Genomic DNA, 19,909 nt, shown 5'->3' with positions numbered 1-19,909 from the left:
CATCCACTCCCTTAGATGATATCCCCCGTGACAGGTTTTGTCTAGTACGTCATAGTGAGTCTTAGTTGAACTTTCTGTGGTGAAAAAAAAAAAAAATTATATTTTCTCTCCACATCTGTCATAATATTCATACCTCCTCTCCCTCCTCTATGTGATAGTCCTTGCGCTGATTTGGTCCTCCGACAAACATGACCTTCAATTGCCAGTTATGCCTGCATAACAACAAAAAATTAATCTGAACTTTAAACTTGTGCAACACAGCACTTGTTTACAGACTCGAGGTCATCTTGGTACAACTTGCCTAACTAGCTTTAGCGCGGAAGGTGGAGCAAGACTCACATCAGCTTGTTGCAGACTGGAGGCAGGAAGAACTTTTCGTTCTCCTCGAGCCATGTCTCCACATTAACGGGCTGAACTTGACCGTAATCCCTGTTTTCTGCAGGTACGATCTTGTTTGTCTCCGTACTTTTGGCGGACATGTTGGAGATTGGGCAGAAGTGTTCAATTCAGTATAGGTGAAACTTCCTAAACTCGTTGACAAAAGAAAGTGTAAGTTTGATCAACGACAGATGTTCCTATGAAACAAACGCATTGATATAAATAGGTAATATTTCTATGCTAAAAAATCTGTCAAAATACTGGTATATTTTATAATTCACAGCAAAACGTAGTCAACATTTTCCCTATAAAGAAATGGTTCATGCCAAACTTACCCATCAGCCATCGGGATAAGTGGCGGCAAGATGATTTTGAAGAGAAGACGTCCCGCTGTGGTCTTGGAATTCCCACGAAAACTGCTCATGATAACGTAGTTCTTCGTCTTATTTTTACTGCTCAACAAATCAGATGGCCACCTGAAACGATATCTACCATGTCCCTGAGGAAGCTGAGACGGCTTGGGCTTGAGCCTGAGCTGGTAGACCGTCTTGAAAGGCATAAAAAGTTGTCTTCTTGTCAGGTAACTTCATCTGTCGTCAGTAGTTGTTCTTGAAGCCGGATCGCAAGCGAATGAAAATCACTGGTCTTCCCGACCATGATAGATTCAGCGCTCTTTCATCCAAGTAGATAAGTGAGTTAGATAATTCCTGATCTACGGTAAAGCTCCAAATATAATGAATTTTTTCGTGAAGATTTGTTCAATAGAATTCATGAATTTGAATTTCCTAATTTGTCAAGATTATCATGACAGTGGGTTGGTGGAAATGTGTATAGAAAATTTAAATAACAGAATAGGCACACAACAAGAAAGATTATTTTAGATTTTTTCCTAGGGAAATTACTTTTTCTAGTTTGATCATTCCAAATTTAACTAACCAACCTTTAACGTTACATTTGTTAAATGGATGTCAGAGATTTTTTTAGGTCAATGGAACACAAGCATAAGTAACGTTAGAACTTCTGAAGTTCAACTAGGCAAAAATTATTATAGTATCATCTATACCATGCCTTGTTTGTTTGTTTGTTACGACCAACATTTCTACTACTGGTACATGCACAAACCACAAAGTGACAAACATACCCTTGTCCTTGGCAGGATATTCTTGTGAAGGTCCATCTTGAACTGCAGCACCTTACCAACCTGAACCACTCAGATGTGCAGAAAATTGTGACGGCTACAAGCAGAGCATGTGCACCCACACCCACAACAGTATGCCTTTGTATATGCTCATTGCTCATAGACACTGCTTAGTCAAATGTATTACAAATTATATTAGGCAACACCAATTTAATCTGAAGGGTCATAATCTATAGAAGCCCTGAATTTATTGCCTATCACAGCTAAAGGGACGGGACATTTTTTTACTATTATACTAAACAGTATTTACCAAAGATGACCACCAAACAAGACACAGGAGCTATTTGAAGTGAAGGGATTCAAACATAGATGAGAACAGGGTGAGATTGATGAGACAAAAGTAGTGAAATCACTTAGTATCGAAGTTCAAACAATGTGGAATTGTACTGAAAAACAGGCCCTCCAGATGAAGCAAGCAGGACTCAGCAGTGGCAGTGCTCCCTTCTTCTCCACATCCTTACCTGGGCTGGACCAGGCTCTACATGGAGGCATACCAGCAGGCAGTGTTACTGAGGTGAGTTTCATCTTCTCATTGCTATATAGTCTAACTAGGGGCTGACCTATGTACTCGCCCTCTTAACAGTCTTCATCCAGGGAGCCTGGTCCAGGTTAATGTACCTGTAACCCTCTCTGATACTCAACAAAGGTTGATACATGTATATTTCGATTCTGTGTTAAAGATTGTTGCGAATTTTAGATAGTTATATATCTGAGACTTGTATACAGGTACTAAACCATTTTTCCACACAGATAGCTGGACCGGCTGGCTGTGGCAAGACCCAGTTCTGTATCATGCTGTCTGTGTTGGCCACCCTGCCTTGCGAGATGGGAGGACTAGGGGGCGCTGTTGTGTACATCGACACTGAGTCTGCATTTAGTGCAGAGAGGTTAGACCAATTCGATGGAAGTAGATGCAAGGATGATGAGATACAATGATGATGAGATGCAAGGAACGAAAATAGAATCCAAACATGTAGCAGTGGTGAAATATGTGTTATTCAAGACTAAAAAAAGGCTACTCATGTGCATGTGCTTTCTTTCTGTTTTCCTCCAGACTTGTAGAAGTTGCACAGGATAGGTGTCCACATCACTTCAGCAATGATGATGCCTTCTACAAGCTGACATCACAGGTCTATGTACACAAGACTCCAACCTGCAGTGACCTGTGGAACAGGTCTTTATACATTTTGTGTTTGTCCAGAAAATTATTTCTTGTAGCAAAGGTGGTACATGTACCTTACTCAACATACTGGAATTGCTGCAACATTCGTTATAAATAGAAAATAGAAATGAAGTTGACAAGAAGCTGATTACCTTACTCAAGATATTGCTAGCTGCAACATTCATCAGTGAATCATAATGTTGGCTTTAATTTAATATTGAGTGTTTCGTGTAGTGAAACAGACATCTGTTCATCATTGTACATACAAATGGAACAAGAGTTCCACGATCTCATACCTTCGCCAAAATATGTTAACCCTTGCGGGTGACGAATTCTACAATTTTTTTAATCCTTGATTTTGTAAATTAAGACCCTCATTTGCATGGATTATATCAGTTGATCATATTCTCCACCCAATGACAGCCTTATCATAACAAAAAGGCTATTATAGCACTTCCTCATAAATTATGCAAATGAGGTCATGATTTGAATAAATTATGTTTATTAATGTTCACCTTCACTTAACTTCCAAATGTGGCAAGTATGAAATTCGGGGTGCAGCAGTTACAACTATGGAATTATAAGAATTTGCCATTAATTATGCAAATTAGGTCCTCATTTACATAATCTATATCCTCAGATGTTTTTCTCGATCTCAAGTAGATGTCACAACTGTTTCATAGTTCTATTATCGAACAAATCAGATTTATAGAATTTCCTCATTAATTATGCAAATTAGCTCCTGATTTGCATAATTGCCATCTGATTATGTCAAGCATCACTTCAACTACCTACATACCAAAAATCACGACAATACGTCAACCGGTTCTTGAGTTATCCTCCTTCAATTTTTTTTCAACAAATACTCCTGCAGTTCCAGAACAAGGTGCTAGGGGACCCAAACTCATGTCACTTCTTCCCTACCCCAAGAGCTATCTACCAACCAAAATTCGTGACCCTAGCATGTCCAGAACATGAGATATCAAAACCGGAAGTTCAGCTGCAGTACCTAGGAAAGCCGCCAGGGGGCCCAAAATCTAATCATTTCTAGGTCTCATGAAGTCCTACCCACCTACCAAGTTTCATTCCAATCCATCCACTGCTTCTCGAGTTATCTTGCTAAACCACACACACACAAACACACCCACACACACACAGACAAACGCTACTGAAAACATAACCTTCTTGGCGAAGGTAACGAAGGTAATTACTGTATTGTATTTGTACTATAATCTATGCTTAGAATGAGTCCTTTTCCCCCTCAGACTGCAGTCCTTAGAGGAGGAGCTTATAGAGAAGAGAGTCCGTCTGGTGGTCCTGGACTCTGTGGCCTCGGTGGTGAGGAAGGAGTTTGACAACAGCCTGAGGGGGAACCTGGCGCAAAGGGTCAAGTTGTTAGCCAAGGAGGCTGCACTCCTCAAGTACCTGGCAGAGTCCCTCAATATCCCAGTAAGTGTACATGTGTGAATCCATTCTTTGTGATTTTTTCTTTTCTTTGCAGACCAAGTTGATAAAATGTGACACTGCATGGCTACAATACTCCTGTTCAGCAAAAAATGAACATGTGTAATGCCTGCATGGTAAGTATTGCTGAAAGTTCTCCATTCTGAATTTGTGAATATGTTACCTTGGATCCAAAAAAGGAAATACAGGGCAGAAGTTATTGAAAGAAAGAAGAAGGAAAGTTTTTGCCATCAGCTAATATACATGCCTGTAGTTTTTTTAAAGACTGATAGGGGGCACTTATACACCTGCAAGTCCTTTGCCCATGATCAGTCACATTACATGTCTTAGTATATAGCACATTATAGATGTGTCTATCTATCAATATCTAATGATAGATTGCAAGTAAAATCCTACATATAGGACAATAGATACTTGTTGACCTTCATGTTTGTACATTGAACTAATTGCAAATTGCTGACTTCAAGCTTCTTCAGTGACATATCAGGAGATTGTTTTCTTTAATCAAAAGTGCTTACCCAGTGTTTATTTAGATAAATAGTTGCAAAATACATGTTCTGGCAGGATTGAACTGTGCTCACATGTAAACTAATTAAGTGATGATTGTGTTACAAAGTTTGACCTCTAGGGGAAAGGAAACTGACCTGATGTAGATGTTATACATTTGCACCTTTAAAAAATAGGAGCAAAGTAAGTATGATTTTGAGAGGATGCCTGTAAGGTGTGCAGGAATTTCTTAATGAACATGTTGTTTACTGCCTCTTTCAGGGCATGCCCACATAAATACCAGTTTTGGGTAAAGAGCTCTGTAAATGCCTACAGCCAGGACAGGTTGTTATTAGAGGAGAGATAGTGGCCCTTGAATGATAACACCTGTGGTTACCATGCCATGTTGAATTGCCCACATGTCAGGTGGGACATCCCCATGTCATCCTCGCCCTAGAATGACCACACCAACAGGGGCTGTCTGGAAATACTTTTTATTCCCTTGATAAAATCTTTTCATTTGTTTGCAAATGTAAGATTCTTCAGTATGAAAGAATAGGTGGTATGGAACATAGCATTCACTTTGCACTTCACAATTTTTTTGGGTTCTTCAATTAACAAATACAGTTATGTTACATATATGTTTAAAGGATTAGGGAACACATGTCTTAACTAATTTCAGTTGGTGAAAATTGAATATTTTGAAGATATGTAACCCACAGCACTGGCCATGATAATAGTGTGGGAAGAAGCGACAGATTGTCAGGGAAAAAATGCCTGTGCTGGGATGCATGGGTGGTAGTGTGAGGCGTCCCAGGAATACCTGCACTGGGGCTAATCCTTAGCAACAGCCAGGTGTATCCAAGCCTGTGCACTGACCCACCTATATGTCTGTCCAGCAGGTGGGGATGAAATCTGTAGTTTCATCTAAGAATTGCTGGGTGGCTCTCCTGGAAAATGGCCAGCATACATCACCTGGTGTGTTGCAATGCCATGGCTCTGACTATAAAGTAGTGCAAAGGTCTCTCCCGGGTATTATCTGTACAGAGTATGTCTTGTAATAACGATTATCTCTGTTGTTGCTTAAATTCTTGAAATAGCGTAGAAGCCTCCTGCCACATATACGGAGGTTGCCTGTTTTATCTTTTGATTAATTATCCTTCAAGTTCTAATGACTGTGGCCACATCTTTTAACAGATCAGAACTTAGGTCATAGTTATCGTGCTTAACGTTATAACTATTTCTATCTATGTATGTACATCTGTGGATATCTAGGTTTGTCCATGAGGCTGAGGGACGAGAGGTTTGATCAATGTCAAAGGAAGGCGTTTGGCAGTATTTTACTCATGCTGCATACATTTCAATTAAATTGAATTCATTAGATATTCTTTCAATATAACTACTTACCATGTTATGTGCTAAGGTTGAAAACAAAGCTTTACTGTTTCTGTGTGAAATCCAATGCCAGTCAACTCCCTTTGGGAGCTGCACTACTGATATTGTTGTTGTAGCCATTTTATTGTTCAACTCCAAGTGCTTTTTGTCTCTCAACACAATCACTTCAGGGAAGAGAACTGTTTTCTTTGCAAGCATTTTTTTTACAAATTATTCTTGAATCTCAAAAGAAAGTTGTGAGTATAATAACATACCAGTCTGTACCTGGTACTATCTAACCAACATACATGTAATTGTGTCCTCTTACAGTGAAAGTAAGGCAGGTGATACAACATTTGTGTCCTTAGCTCTGTCTTGTCTTTCTTACTAACCTAGTTTCTTTGTGTGTGTGAAGCATATAAGTGACTTAGGATGGGAAGCTTGAGGAGTGAAGTTGTCAGGTCCCAGCAGATTGTCCTTGAGTGTGAGCAGGGAGGAGGGACCCACTGTCTTAGTCCCAATAGAGGCTGATGGAATGGGGTCAGCCCTAATGGACCAGCCTTGGGAGAAGTTTGCCCTGCAGAACTTCAGGCAAATGAAAGTTGCCCTCCCCCTACAGTGGTGTTTGTTATGAGCTGTGAGGGAGACTAGGGGCCTGGGTGGGCTGACGGCACAGTTCAGGTGACAGTGCTGTTTGCAGGGAATATTTAGGGAGCTGTGCATCTATCAGCGTACAGGCTAAGTGGATGGTGGTCGTATGGCCCCTCTGTGGTGGCACGGTGGTGGGGAGTGTTTGTGGACTGTGGAGGAGTGTGTCACTGTGGCCAAACCACACTGAGACTGTTGGAAGTAGTAGGAACTGTTGACAAGTCTACAGAGACAGGTGGTCTGCCTCATTGGTCGGACTTCACACTGTGGTGTCAGTGTTGAATGTGTGTGCACAGCCACATGCTACCACAGTGATAGTTGCACAAAAACAGGTGTACTGGGAAATTTAAAGGGCAAACATCATTTGTTTTCCCCTGTAGGTGGTAAAAAGGCAGCTATAGGGTACCTGCTGGGCAGCAGTTTGTTATCAGGTGGTGTATTGGCACAGCAACTTGTGCTTTATTTGGACACTTAAAGGTCAGTGAGCAATAATCACAGCAATCTGTGACCAGTACAGTTCAAACAAGCTCCCCATGGGGTGGGCATTTGCTTACGTCAGTTTGCACTTGATAATTATCTTTTGGCAAATGCCCAATCAGTTTACCTGTCTGAGCTGCGGAAAGAAAGCTCAAGGTGTGGGAAGAAAAGCTCACGCACCACAAACACAAAGTCACTTGGGGTGTGTGGGGGATTAGCTGTGTGTATACAAGTGGGGTGTGTTCTACATGTTTCAGTATGTGCACTGATGGTCATTTCTCACTGGAGCAAACATGCAAGTTAAAAGGAGAGGACTTAAGTGCATACACTAGTGAAGCAATGAGGTTCTCTAGTTGTGCCTCACTGTTCCAGACTTGTCAACGTCTACTTTGTGCTCCAAATATCCAGCCTTGTCCCAAAACGTGCCTTCTGTAAACATGGCGGCTTCTTGGAAGGAAGACGTTCTACCAACAGGTTGGGTTGACCATGATCCACAACATGTCTTGTTGACCAATTCCACACATGTCCTGGTTATATCTACTGAAATGGAACATGTAAAAAAGAAAGACTTGAAACTTTGTCCACAGTGGTTTGGAATTTATGGACCGTTGTCTTTTGTTTACTATTGTAAACGTAGCAAGGATATTATCATTCCTTTGGCACTGTATTTTTACACAGTCAATAAAGATTTGAGAAATTAGAAGGAAACAAAGTTACCATTTGATTATGCAATGAAATTAAAGTAACTTTATCATTTGCAGTAGATATTTATATATTGTAATCATCATGGTACATGCTGTTGAGATTGGCTGTTTCAACTCAAAGGCATTAGTAATTCATCCTAAGATTCATGACTCAAAGTTTGCACTTTTGATATTGTCACTCACTGACTCACCACTTCACTGAGTGATTGACTCATGGGTCTTTCCGAATGACAATAGAAACTTGACAAACTTTGTCGCCGGTGGTAATTATGCCTGTGGCAACTTTTCAAACTTGCTCGTTATCAATTGCCGCAGGTGGTACCATTGTCAGTTACACACATTTAGGTGTTGCCTTTTATTGTCATGTCTTAGTAATTGTGTATTCTGCCTCAGAAAATTGCAAGATTTTAGTATGAAAGATCATTAAAGTGCGTGCCAGTTGCCTGATTGCACCAAACAGTCTATTTAAAGCACAAATTGAAGGACCAATGCTGCAGGCATGTACAGACCATTAGATAATGGTTTGAGCTACCTGGGTGTGGTGAACATCACCTGACATGAGACAGTTGGTATTGCCCCACTGCCACATTAAGCATTACTGGTCATTGTTGGGTATAGTTCAACTGAAAACACATTGTCACTTTGGGCACAAAAACTGTATAACCCCAGGGGTCACAGGTGTGGTGAGGCCGGACACTGAGTTAGCCAACCAAGCAATGATGTCAGTTATCGGTACATGTAATAATAAATATGTAAATATGAACATAAACAGCATAGCAGCATACACCAGTGACCTGTAGCACCATGTTTTACAAGAGACACCTGAGAAATACACATATGCATGTACACACACACTGAAAGGCACACTTTGGTGTCAAAATCATTTTCCCCATAATTACTTCAAAATTACACAGGTAATGTTATGCCTGTTTGCAAAAAAAATGTCTTAAGTTGTAATTGCTCTCCTGAAAACATCTTTTTCAGAATATTTATGTTTGGTTTAAAGTTACTAACAGTTCCGCTTTTTTATATTTGTTGAACGTATGTAGAATACCTGTGAGGCTTTGTAAGGTTGAATGGTTAATGTTTCCCATCCTAGGTCAAGAAATATTAGTCAATGGAGCCATGCAGGTACTGTTTGGGTAGTTGCTATGCTGGCAAAGGGTACCTATGCGATGGACCCCAACCAAACACACAGATCATTGTTTGTCTCAGTATGCTAATAAGCCCCATTCATCATAGATAATGAACAGTCTGGACATGTTGGGTTGGGCTTGATTAAAGCAATAAGTGCAGATCCATCAAGCAAATCATAATTATCCTGAATAAATCAGGACAGCTGTAAATGGAGGGACAACAACAATTGCTAGTTTCTCTTGCAAAACTGTTTGCAATGTACATTTGTGTTTGATTGTTATCCTACCACAGATAGGCACATGGTAAAGTACGCCCAGCACTTGTTTGGTAAAGGCATTTGGGCTATGTTTGTTTTCTTATGCTTTTAAAACTGCCCAGGTTACTTGAATAAAGGTGTGTGCTTGAGGTGATCCCTAGTCTAGATATGGGACTTACAGGGAGGAAACTACCTGTCACTTAAGAAAACAGGTCGTGCAAGGTGGTGTACCACGAAGCTCTCATGCTATCCTTCTTGTAATGATCCAACTATAGTGTAAACGAGTGTGACTGTTTGCCAAATAGCCCACCGGATAAACTCTTTTGCAGTTGTAGGAATTAAATGCCCCAGAATTCAATCCCAGTATCATACTGCCTGGTTGTCCCTTGTGTTTGCTGAAGGTTTAGAAACTGTTCTTAGACACCTCGTGTGAGGTGACTCCTAGTTTTCATCACTGTTGTGGAAATAATCAGCCACTCGAGACACTGAATATTCACATGGCCATCCCCAGCAAAGGTGCTGTTACTCTGTGGGTAGCCCGTGCCTTGTGGGCGACCAGGGATCAGGTGGTACAGTAATCACTCAACAGGTGAGCAGGACAGAAGGATGGGTCCACACACAAGTAAGAGCTGAAAAGCCCAGAAACACGAGCCCATGTCTTGGTCAGGTTTCTTACAGAGAATATGATAAGAGGGACATTCAGGGCCATCATGAATGTTGGTCTTTACAGTGCATTCACCTTGCACCCTTTGACTCAAGTGTAACGTGATCCATATCACCTATATTCCAGGGCTGCCCAGTAATCTCAGGTGTTGGTTAAACCCACCACTTAGGTGACCTCCAAGTGATCCGCACTCACAATGAAGGTGTTGTTCAGAGTGAGTCATAATGGGTGCTTCCTCTCCGCTTTGTTTGCCACCTTGACATTCCGTTACCTGTGTGTACAGGAGAGATCGGATACTGGCACAGGAAGGAGGCTCCTGTTTCAGCAGCTTTATCACTTCTAACGGACTACCTGTGGGGCACTCCAGTGTCTTGCATGTAGAAGCTTCTGTATTTGTTTGTTCATTTTAGGATATCGGTTTCCAAGGGTCAACAGCAGTCAATGCTACCTTTTCAAATGCAGCATTTCAACTTCATAGCATTTTCTACAGCAACTCACAAAGTCACATTTCAAAGTGCCTATTTTTTATTACTTATAATGGCATGATGTAAATTTAAGGTAAATGCAATCTTCAATATGACATGTAAATTCCATGAAGCTTTTATTCGGTTATAGAAGAAGCCTTGTGTATGGAGAGTCTTCTCCTCTACTGTGAGTACAGATGAAGTGTAGCAGGAGAGGAGACAGCTCCCCTACTTACTCCTGTCCTACACCAACAGCAGCACTCCAGCTCCCAGATGATCCATCACCCCGACAACCTGTACCAGGACAATGAGCAATGGTCTGGGAAAAGTTGGCCTTGCTGGGATGTTATGTCTGGAGAAGGTCATGTTTCATGACAAACAGTGGCATATATAACCTGTTGATAGTACCTTTGATGGCACCCATATTTCCTCATCTAACTGTTTAGCATCAAGCTGAAATGCACACTTCACAATCTCCTAGTATTGTCCTTCTATCCTGGCCCAGCACCATGGCCTCTTTCAGAAACCTGAGCTACCATGTTAGCTTGGCCTCTGGCCCTGGTTTGACCTCTGTAAATTTCCTTGTGTATGAATGTGATCCAGCTGACTCAGAAGTTGTAACCAATTATGTAACATTAGGTTGCACAGTGAGAGCAACCTTGACCATCTCTGTGTGACGTGCCCATTTGTACAGGATCATTTACAGCGAGCTGACCATTTACAATCAGCTATGAAGTAAGCATCTTAGGTCTGCAATCTGTTGTTGCCATTGCACATAAAAAGGCTTTTTACTATATACCACCAGGGTGTCCAAGAAATGAGAACTTAAGCAGTTGTATCTTACAGTACCTGTGATAGAGTTCAGACTTATGCTCCTATGGATCAACAATGGGACTACTGCACAGCTCAAGATAGATCTGTTGTTTTACTACTGACTATTAGGAACATTGTCCAGAGTATTTTAAAAAGGCTGTACAGTATTGCATTTTTATATACATAACATAATATAACATAACATGATCTGTGTTACAGTCATGCAACAGGTTATGACAAAAAGTGACTCAAAGAGTGGGAAAAGTGTAGGTCAGCTATACAGGGTTGCTGAGGTATGAACCTCCTACAGTGGAGACCTGGCCACACTACAGTTCCTGGCAACCTTGGCCACTGAGTCTGACATAAATCATACCCTGTAAAAAGGCCCCTTGAACAACCCTGTTGATCAGGGGGCTCAGCCTGCTGGAGTGATGTGGGAATGCAGGCTTTTAAAGGCTTGTCTGCAGTTGTGAACCTATCAAGGTACTCCAAGAGGGCTGGGATTAGAGTGCTGGGAGGGGCTAGGTTAGCCACACCCTTACAATGCATACTATTTTGTTGATGGACTTAGTGTTTCTTTAGTTGTGTGAGGTTTCTGAGATACATAAATCAGTTCAGGAAAAAACAACTTGTTTGGAGAAACACAGCAAAGAGATGTCATGATAATTGTGTTCACCTACAGTGCACATTAATGAGAGTGGGCGAGCCACTCCATCAGTTGAAAGGTTGCCAATCTAGCACACTAACAACAAAGCCCAGTAACGAATGCTGGGGCTGGTTGACAGGTGGTGGAGATGTGTTTGCATCTGATAAAAACAGGGGTCTTGGAGGGGCACAACAACAAGGGTCTACATAGTCTACAGGAAGAACGAGGCTTTGTGTTGAAATATTGAAGTTGATGATGATGAACAGACTTATAAAGTATAAATGCTTTAGAAAAGTTTGATGGCGCTACGCCAATCAAATTGGTTTGGGCAGATTTATTGGGCTGTTTCTCCTGTTTGTTGAACCTTGGGTACCTCCCAACACTTGTCAACTGTATAGACATGACGTTGGGTCAGGTCATTTTTGATTTTTCGACAACACTTGTATATTCCCCCTTTTTAAATGGTGAGTTGCTGGGGCCTATTAAGTTTGTGGGAGGCATTTCTTTTGTACCAAAGTTATGGAGGCAATGGAATCACTGCATTCTTGTTTCTCTAGGCCCCCACAAAATGACAAATTGGACATGTGCCAACATGGGAAGTTTGAAACAGGCCATAATTGGCCCAAACATGGGAGTTGGACAATGTTATCTGTGTTTGCTCTCAAACCTGTATCCTCCCCCTAAACTGTCCAATCACAGCCCAGACAGGTGAGGTAAAAAGGTGAGGTTTGTTTCCGTTCAACATGTCACTTCTACATCAAAGGCATGAAGTGAACTCAAGGTTATCACTCTTAGACACGTAATGTCTGCGTCAACACACTGCCCCATAGATTTTTTGTGCAGTGCATGTTTCATTGCAAAAAATGATATCACACTTTGGCTGTTGTCTCATGGAAAGAGCAAATAACTGGACTTAGGCAATAACAAAGCTAAGTCAACTTTTGGACCAGGTTATATTTAGCTTTTTGTCTGGGTGCCACGTAATGTACACAAAAAGCCTGGACCTTGTGTGTGCATGCACAGGTTTTCCCAAACACACCAGCATTAGGCCTGCCAATCATCACACACCAGCATTTTACTGAACTCTCTTGAGCAAATCAAAAGGCAAAGGTTTTCTTTAAGGTACAGTAGTATCAACCACTGTGGCAGTATTGTCCACCTCAGACTTAATAGTACATGTACTTAAAAGAAAGCTTTTTGAAAAGACCTTTATGAGCCAAGGTTATTCCTGGCTGAAAGATACTCAGTCTGTTGCTTATGTATGTACATGCATGCATCAATCTGTATGGAAGAGTTGACATTGTTTTGGTTTTCCTGTTGTATGTTCTGCACTGCACATAAGTACTTTGTACCTGTTTGCTCACAAATCTTTGGGAATGTTGAAAAATATCCACTAATCAAATTAATTACTCTAATAGAAAAGAACTTTCAACAAACTCAGGAATGGGCCTTACAAACCTGTTTTCTATCTCAATTCATTCGGTTTTGACAATTAATATGACTAACATCGCAAAATTTGATATATCTTGGACAGCACTAAACAATGGCCGATTGTTGGTTTGATATAAAAATTTGATCTATAAAATTTGATCTATTCATAAAAAATTATGTAAGGTTTAATTTCAAATCTTATGGTTTTCAAAACAATAATTTAATGGTTGCATTGTTGGTTAGCACACTAAGGATGTTGACATATAGGTGTGGTTGACTTTGTTGCTGTCAAGTTATTTTTCAGAAAGGACAAAGAAAGGAAGCTGTTGTTGAAAATCATACCACAATATACAATGTACATGTACCTGACTCTTATCACAGATTGTCCCAAGTATCAGACTTTGTACATGTCTGATGTTTCTGACCATATAAACCTCCCCAGGTAGAGGTCATGTGTGAGGTTATCGGTTAATGACACATGAAGAATAGTCCAAAATCAGGGGAATCATTCAACATACATATGATTTAGTTTCACAATCTTTGGCACCCTTTAATGAGTAGACATTTGATATATACTGGGAACAATGTCATAATCAAACTGATCTTAATCTTTTCATTCTAGAATAAACTTGAAACCATGTGTACACATGTCCCTGAACACGTGCTGCATCAACACGTGTAGAGCAACACCATGGTCAGAGGCAGGACCTGATTTATCTAAATATAATCTTTGAGCCTATTTGTTGACTCCCACATAGTAAACGTGCATGTGGTGATTTAATTGTAGAGATTGTGAATTATTAACTGTATGTTGATAACCTACTGTTGATGCCCAACTCTTTAGAGTGTAGTGTTCTTTATGCCAGTATTAGAGGATGAATACAAAATAGAACCTCACAGTTCAAACAAATCAGTTGAATTAAACTTGTAATGACTTGTACCACTTCTATCTCCGTGCTTGTACAGTATCTTTAAATGAACCGCTTGTTGATTTTCAAAATATCCTACCAAAAATTGAGAAAATGTCAAGCAAAATGGTTTGATGTTAGGAAAAAAAAAACCCAAAAAAGGAACCTACCATGTGGCAGCCAGTCTTTATTACTACATAGTCATACTGTAACCCATTTCTGAAATGAGTATAACTGAAGTGTTTGAATAAAGTCTAGCTTTATCCTGGTCATAAACATCTTGGGTAAACAAATCTGACAAGTGATTCACTGCTGAAGTCAGCATCTCTGGTGTAGTATGATTTATGGACAATGTTGCAGGAACAGATTCCACATCCAAGGACTGGTTCCATAGTTTTATGGAGTCCTCCCACACCAATGGAGATAAGCACACTTCCTTGCCAACACCAACAGAACTCCTCCATGCACCGATAGTGGCCAGAACATACAGGACTGTCCCTAGATTCCACAGGCAAGGAGTCATCCTGATAGGCTTGGAACTCCTGATAATCCATGTTACTGTGGTGTTGGCAAGCTTCCTCTCACAGCAGGGCTGGTTCTGTTCCTCATCCTGAAAATTATATTATGTCAGGAACTGATATGTTGCAGATTTTGAAATGTTGAACTGTTGAATGGTAATAACTTAGAATATTAATAGATGAATATTGCACAATTAGGAGAACATTTGTAATGAGATAAGAATCACAGAAACTGAGCCGTAAAATTCATGATGCTTGAAAAACAGACATCTTCCAATCCCACCAGATAACCAGAACTGTCATTATTCTGTGCTGATCAGGCCTAATAAATACCCCCTTTTCATCCTATCCACAGAGGAGCCCAACCTATGTCGCCAGAGGTAACCAGTGGGCTGCCCCGTTGACAGCTTTCTGATAATGTTCCTTAGTAATATAAGCAGGCTTCCCACCATACACTCTTTTATCACATTGATAAGTTGATACAATCAAGACAGGAGTCCCGATACCTTGAAAGTTTCCAGAAGACAACCCAACCTTTATCACGAAGAAAAGTTTGAAAAGACTTTGATGTTGGAAACTTGGATAAGAGAAGTGGGTAGGTGTCATCACTTCTGGCTTTCATTTTGTTGCTTATCAGCTTGACATTGGAAATTCCTGACAGCTGTCCAACTGTATTTTTATAAGATAAGCAAATGAATTATGATATACAGATAAATCCTTCTTGCCACTTCATTCTTGTCTATCTGGTCTTTTCATCATATCACTGATATTGTACCATCATTACTATCTTACAGAGTATGTTCACAGTAATGTCATATATTTGACTTTCACTAATTTACTTTTTAAAGTGCAGATTTAGTGACCATTCCTAGTGGTAACATGAAGGCTGTCACCATCCTTAGTAAGCTCACCATCACAATTCCATCTAAAGCTAATCATTCTCACCGCCAGTACCAAACACCAGCTGCATGTTCTGTTGTGTGCCTCACCTCCCTTTGCAGTGTTTTGAATACTTTTAAAATACACTTGCTAGTTTAAAAGTTGATAACACACAGCAGCTTTCTCCCAACTGACTTTCCCAGAACCTTTGTTATGTCTCTGTCCTATCCTGTTCAATTGACAAAGTAGGAAACTTGGCTTTTTTACTGGATGGACTACTCTGGCTTGTAACTTTCCTGGGGCTGTGGCCCCTACAGAATATATGGCTCCTTCTAGGGGAGTATATAACAGCACACAGGACTGCTGGTATTACCCAGGAGGCCATTGGTTTTCCCAGCTGACAGTTTGATTTGTTCTGGCAGCTTAATTATGTTTACTTTGGATGATACATGAAAACCTGGGGATATTTTGAAAGCAATAACCCCAACAACAGCTGAAGACAAGAAAGCTGTTTTGTTCAGCCAAAAGGCAATGAGTTTATGAACTCTGATGGGGACATCTGGTCCACTAGCAAAGACTATTGAACAAAGATCACATTTATACCAAGTTTTTGAAGTTTCAGTCTTAGTCAAACATTTACAGCTCATTATAACAAACAAACTTTTCTTATGTTTCTACTTTTGTTTCAGACAAACAAAGAAACAGACAGACAGACCAGGATGATCATAGGTGGACCAGGAATCTTAATATCCACAGTTATGTTATGTAACAAGGCTTGGCCATTTCACAAAAAGTACTAAGTAAATGGCCAAGAAAACAAGGGCAGGTAACAGCATGATGAAGCTCTGCTGGTAAATTCTTTATATCTCCAGGACAGAAACCACATGGATGACTCAGAATCACATCAGCAGGCCTGCCCACCCTTCACCCTTCCCAGATCCTGATGTCTGATGTTCCTCTGCCCAGGCTGGTAACAGGACCCTGCCAGGAGTCATCCAGGGACTTGTGGTTTGAGAGGTGCCAGGCAAGTCAGCGGTTTCCACCAGCAGCTCTTTCCAGCTTTCCCTGTCAGGGAAAATAACTGCTGAACAAGACTAATGTCTGCTTGCCTTCCTATGAACATTCTTGTATGATTGTGAAACCTGACAGAAGTCCTTGATGAAGAAAATGTGTCTCATTACTTACAGTGATTTTGCACAATTATCTCTTTTGCCACAGGATTTGTAGTCATTTTCACATACACATTGAATAGCAAGTAATTAAAACATTCACAAACACAATTGATTTGGTCCATGCCATTAGTGACATCATTGAAATTTGAAACATTATTCCTGTACAAAACTGTTGTATTTATTTGTTTGATTGATGGACAATGTAAACATTGCTGACAGGTAAAAACATTATCTTTCCCTGGCAGGAATGTCAATGGAATTATATGATCTCATTATTTACTCCAGAGTCACCCATTTCCAGGTTCCTTGGTACAGGATAACTGTTACCTGCTTACTTCTTGGAAGAAGTTTGTGTGGGTGGCTGCTGCATGTGATGTGCACGTATCATGTTCAGGAAGGCAAGCACAGCTTTGTGATGTGACAGTATCATATTCGTGTCATAGGGACCTCACATGACCTTCCAGCCTTTTAAATTCTGCCTCCGGGTAGAGAGGGTGGAACTGTGGAGAGTTGACATCCATTACCGATAGATTGTGTGTAGTCTGGCAACAGGGTGTCTACAGTGATGCAGAATTCAGGACTGCTTTCCAAGCAAAATCTGCAGCTATATCATGCCTTACTGTTGAGAACACAAGATCTGTTCAAGTAAACCAGTGAGTCACACCCCAGGCAGTTTGAGATGAGACCTTACATCTGTAAGTTGATTTAAGAGAGAATCCCCAAAGAGATGACAATAAGGAAGTGCAGATTATGCTTTCTCATCTCCTGGGCCTGTGTCCTAATTGTAGAGGTCAGCCTCGGGGCTTCGTTAAGACCCGATGGATCAGATCTCATGCCTTGAAGGGATTACAGCTTAAGCGAATTAAGGTTAAACTATGGCTTTACTCGTTGACAATGATGGGGTTAAAAAGTTCCAGTTATTTAATGCCTATGTATAACCACAGAACATGCAAAGGAATCTTTTTGGTTGTATTGAATTTCTGTTTCCATGCTAATTTTCTGTATCATCCAGTTTATCACAAATGATGCTTGAGATGCTATTTTGGAACAGCTTTCTTTCTGTTTTCTTTCCATCCTGCCTTTATTTATATGTATGTCTCTTTGTTCTTAATACCAGGTTGTTATTTATTACCATATGTCAACCAGGTGGCATATGTACATTGTCAGCAAAGTAATGAAGGGAAATCTTGATTCAGGAGACAATAGGTTGAGGATTAGGTGCCAGTTATAATTAGAGCCTGGTTCTGTAGGTTCTGTCCAATGGTAAAGAGATGGCAAACAACTAAACCTGGCAACAGAATTGTTAGCACCAGTGGTGTCTTCATGTAATGCTTGTTATAAAGTGATCTTGGCATCTTAATCATGTGGAGCGTTAACTGGGGAAACTGTGGTGAAATGTTGGTGCAGACTTTATCATCATTCCTCTGCCCTTGTCTGCCAATCAATCATCGGGGGTTGTGGGTAGTATGGCTTCTTCACAACCTCTACACTGCTGATAATTAAACATTTATCTTACTTTACCCAGGAACCTAAACTTCCTGGCACCAGCAAGGCCTGTGTGTTTGGCAGGCTGTCAAGCCTGGAGCCTGGAGCACTCTGCAGCTATGTGGGCCCAGTTTCCTCTGTGGATTTCTTTAACGCCCACTCTTCATCTGTCAGTCAGATTTTTGTAGCTCTATGCTATACATATGACTGAAGTTCAATCTCACATTGCATGAGAACAATGTGTACATCATGTACATCAAATTATGTGATTGGCCCTTGGCAGGGCACTGTTGAAGTGCGTGTAGAACATTCTGGCATTACATTTGTGACTTTCCGGTCAGGTACTGCTAAAGTCTTCAAGTGTAAGTAAAGCCTCACAAAGGTTGTTATTTTGCAAGGAGATTCTAAAACCCAGTGTAAGGTTGGCTTACATTCCTTCATTATTACCTGCAGTAAGGGTCACTTAGTTCCCTGAAGTAGCCTAAAGAGAGAGTATAAACACAATGCCATTAAACCTTGAGTCAACAAGAAAGTCTTCAAGTTAATCCCCTCATGACTGCGTTACTGCCTTAAGTGATCATAAAAAGAGGCACACCATACATAGGAAGTTCGCATTTTACACGTATTTAGATATCTATAGAATCATTTTTCTTCCATAAGAGCATATGTATCTGATTCTTCCATTTGGTGCAAGTTTGATACACATGTATTTTAATGTACGGACACAGAAATCAAATTGGTGTGACCAAAGTTTGTTTTTGAAAGTTTCCTCCAAAGGAGAACCCGGGTGGCAGTCATCCTTCCCATTTGCATCATGTGTTTCTCTATGAAAGTGTGTTACCACAGCAGAAACCTTCAACAGCTTTTATCAAAGACTGACTTGTTTCTGTCCACACTTTAAATATTTTCCTTTTAGCAAACACCTATATTTGCCAACCTGCACAGGTGAAGGACCCACATTAACCCCACCGACTGAATGGTTGTTGTTTCTGCCACGCTCACTGTGGTACTTTTGTTCCACATTTCCAGGTCATCCCCATTCACTGCATTGTTTTGAATTCTCCCTTCTCTATGTCATTACCTTTCAACCCATTTGCACTGTAGGGTTTTCCCAACAATTTCTATTTGAGTTCTCTTACCCTGTTTAAAAGTCTAAATATCAACAAGTCACAACCCAGCAAGCCCTGAGTAACACCAACTTCCAACCACGGCTGAAAACAACTTTTATCAGAAATGAGAAGTGAATAATGGATGATGGGATATACCTGGGCCTTACTCTGTGAGGCTAATGAATGACACAGTGTCCTCTTCATTGAGGGTATGTGGAAGACTTGTCATCTAATGTTGGACAGATGGAAATCAGTTTCTGCTATTTTTACTTCTGTATTATGTATGTATACATAATTTTACTTCTGACAGTAAGACTAATGAGGCTGTTTTCCAAAGCACTTGGTCTTTGGGGAAGGAAGCATTAGTCAGTAGAGTTCACTATCACCAGTAGTGGGTAAATCCTACACACCTGCCTCATTCACAGAATAAACAGATTCAAGTTACATCACGGATAATCTAAAGGTCAGGAAGTCTAGCTTGCTTTGTGAAAACTTCAAAGTATACTTTAGGATATGCCACTTCCACACATCCCTTT

The 19,909-nt window shown here is 40.5% G+C and overlaps 2 protein-coding genes across 9 annotated transcripts in view; one reads left to right on the top strand and one right to left on the bottom strand.

Moving 5' to 3' along the window:
* LOC109471014 (3-hydroxyanthranilate 3,4-dioxygenase-like) overlaps positions 1-518 on the bottom strand; it is a 6,240-nt gene extending 5,722 nt beyond the window's left edge. The window contains exons 1-2 of one of the 2 annotated variants that reach the window (XM_019770168.1): positions 340-518; positions 134-212 (exon numbers count right to left, since the gene is read on the bottom strand). In XM_019770168.1, coding sequence (XP_019625727.1) covers positions 134-212; positions 340-479 — 219 coding nt within the window. In that variant the 5' untranslated portion in view covers positions 480-518. Of the gene's footprint in view, positions 1-133; positions 213-301 lie in introns of both variants that reach the window. The other variant, XM_019770169.1, reaches the window with a different exon arrangement.
* The window catches only part of LOC109471012 (DNA repair protein RAD51 homolog 2-like), a 54,757-nt gene that overhangs the window by 1,788 nt on the left and 33,060 nt on the right, over positions 1-19,909 (top strand). For 5 of the 7 annotated variants that reach the window (XM_019770164.1, XM_019770161.1, XM_019770158.1 and 2 more), the window contains exons 1-6: positions 719-958; positions 1,535-1,648; positions 1,974-2,090; positions 2,327-2,463; positions 2,631-2,750; positions 4,004-4,187. In XM_019770164.1, coding sequence (XP_019625723.1) covers positions 872-958; positions 1,535-1,648; positions 1,974-2,090; positions 2,327-2,463; positions 2,631-2,750; positions 4,004-4,187 — 759 coding nt within the window. In that variant the 5' untranslated portion in view covers positions 719-871. Of the gene's footprint in view, positions 1-718; positions 959-1,534; positions 1,649-1,973; positions 2,091-2,326; positions 2,464-2,630; positions 2,751-4,003; positions 4,188-19,909 lie in introns of those variants that run through there. The other 2 variants (XM_019770162.1, XM_019770160.1) reach the window with 2 other exon arrangements.

Source organism: Branchiostoma belcheri, unplaced genomic scaffold (genome assembly GCF_001625305.1).
Source record: "Branchiostoma belcheri isolate BF01 breed outbred unplaced genomic scaffold, Haploidv18h27 scaffold24, whole genome shotgun sequence".
NCBI classification, from domain to species: Eukaryota; Metazoa; Chordata; class Leptocardii; order Amphioxiformes; family Branchiostomatidae; genus Branchiostoma; species Branchiostoma belcheri.
Note: the sequence above shows the minus strand (reverse complement) of the source record. Positions and strands in the feature narration are given on the sequence as shown.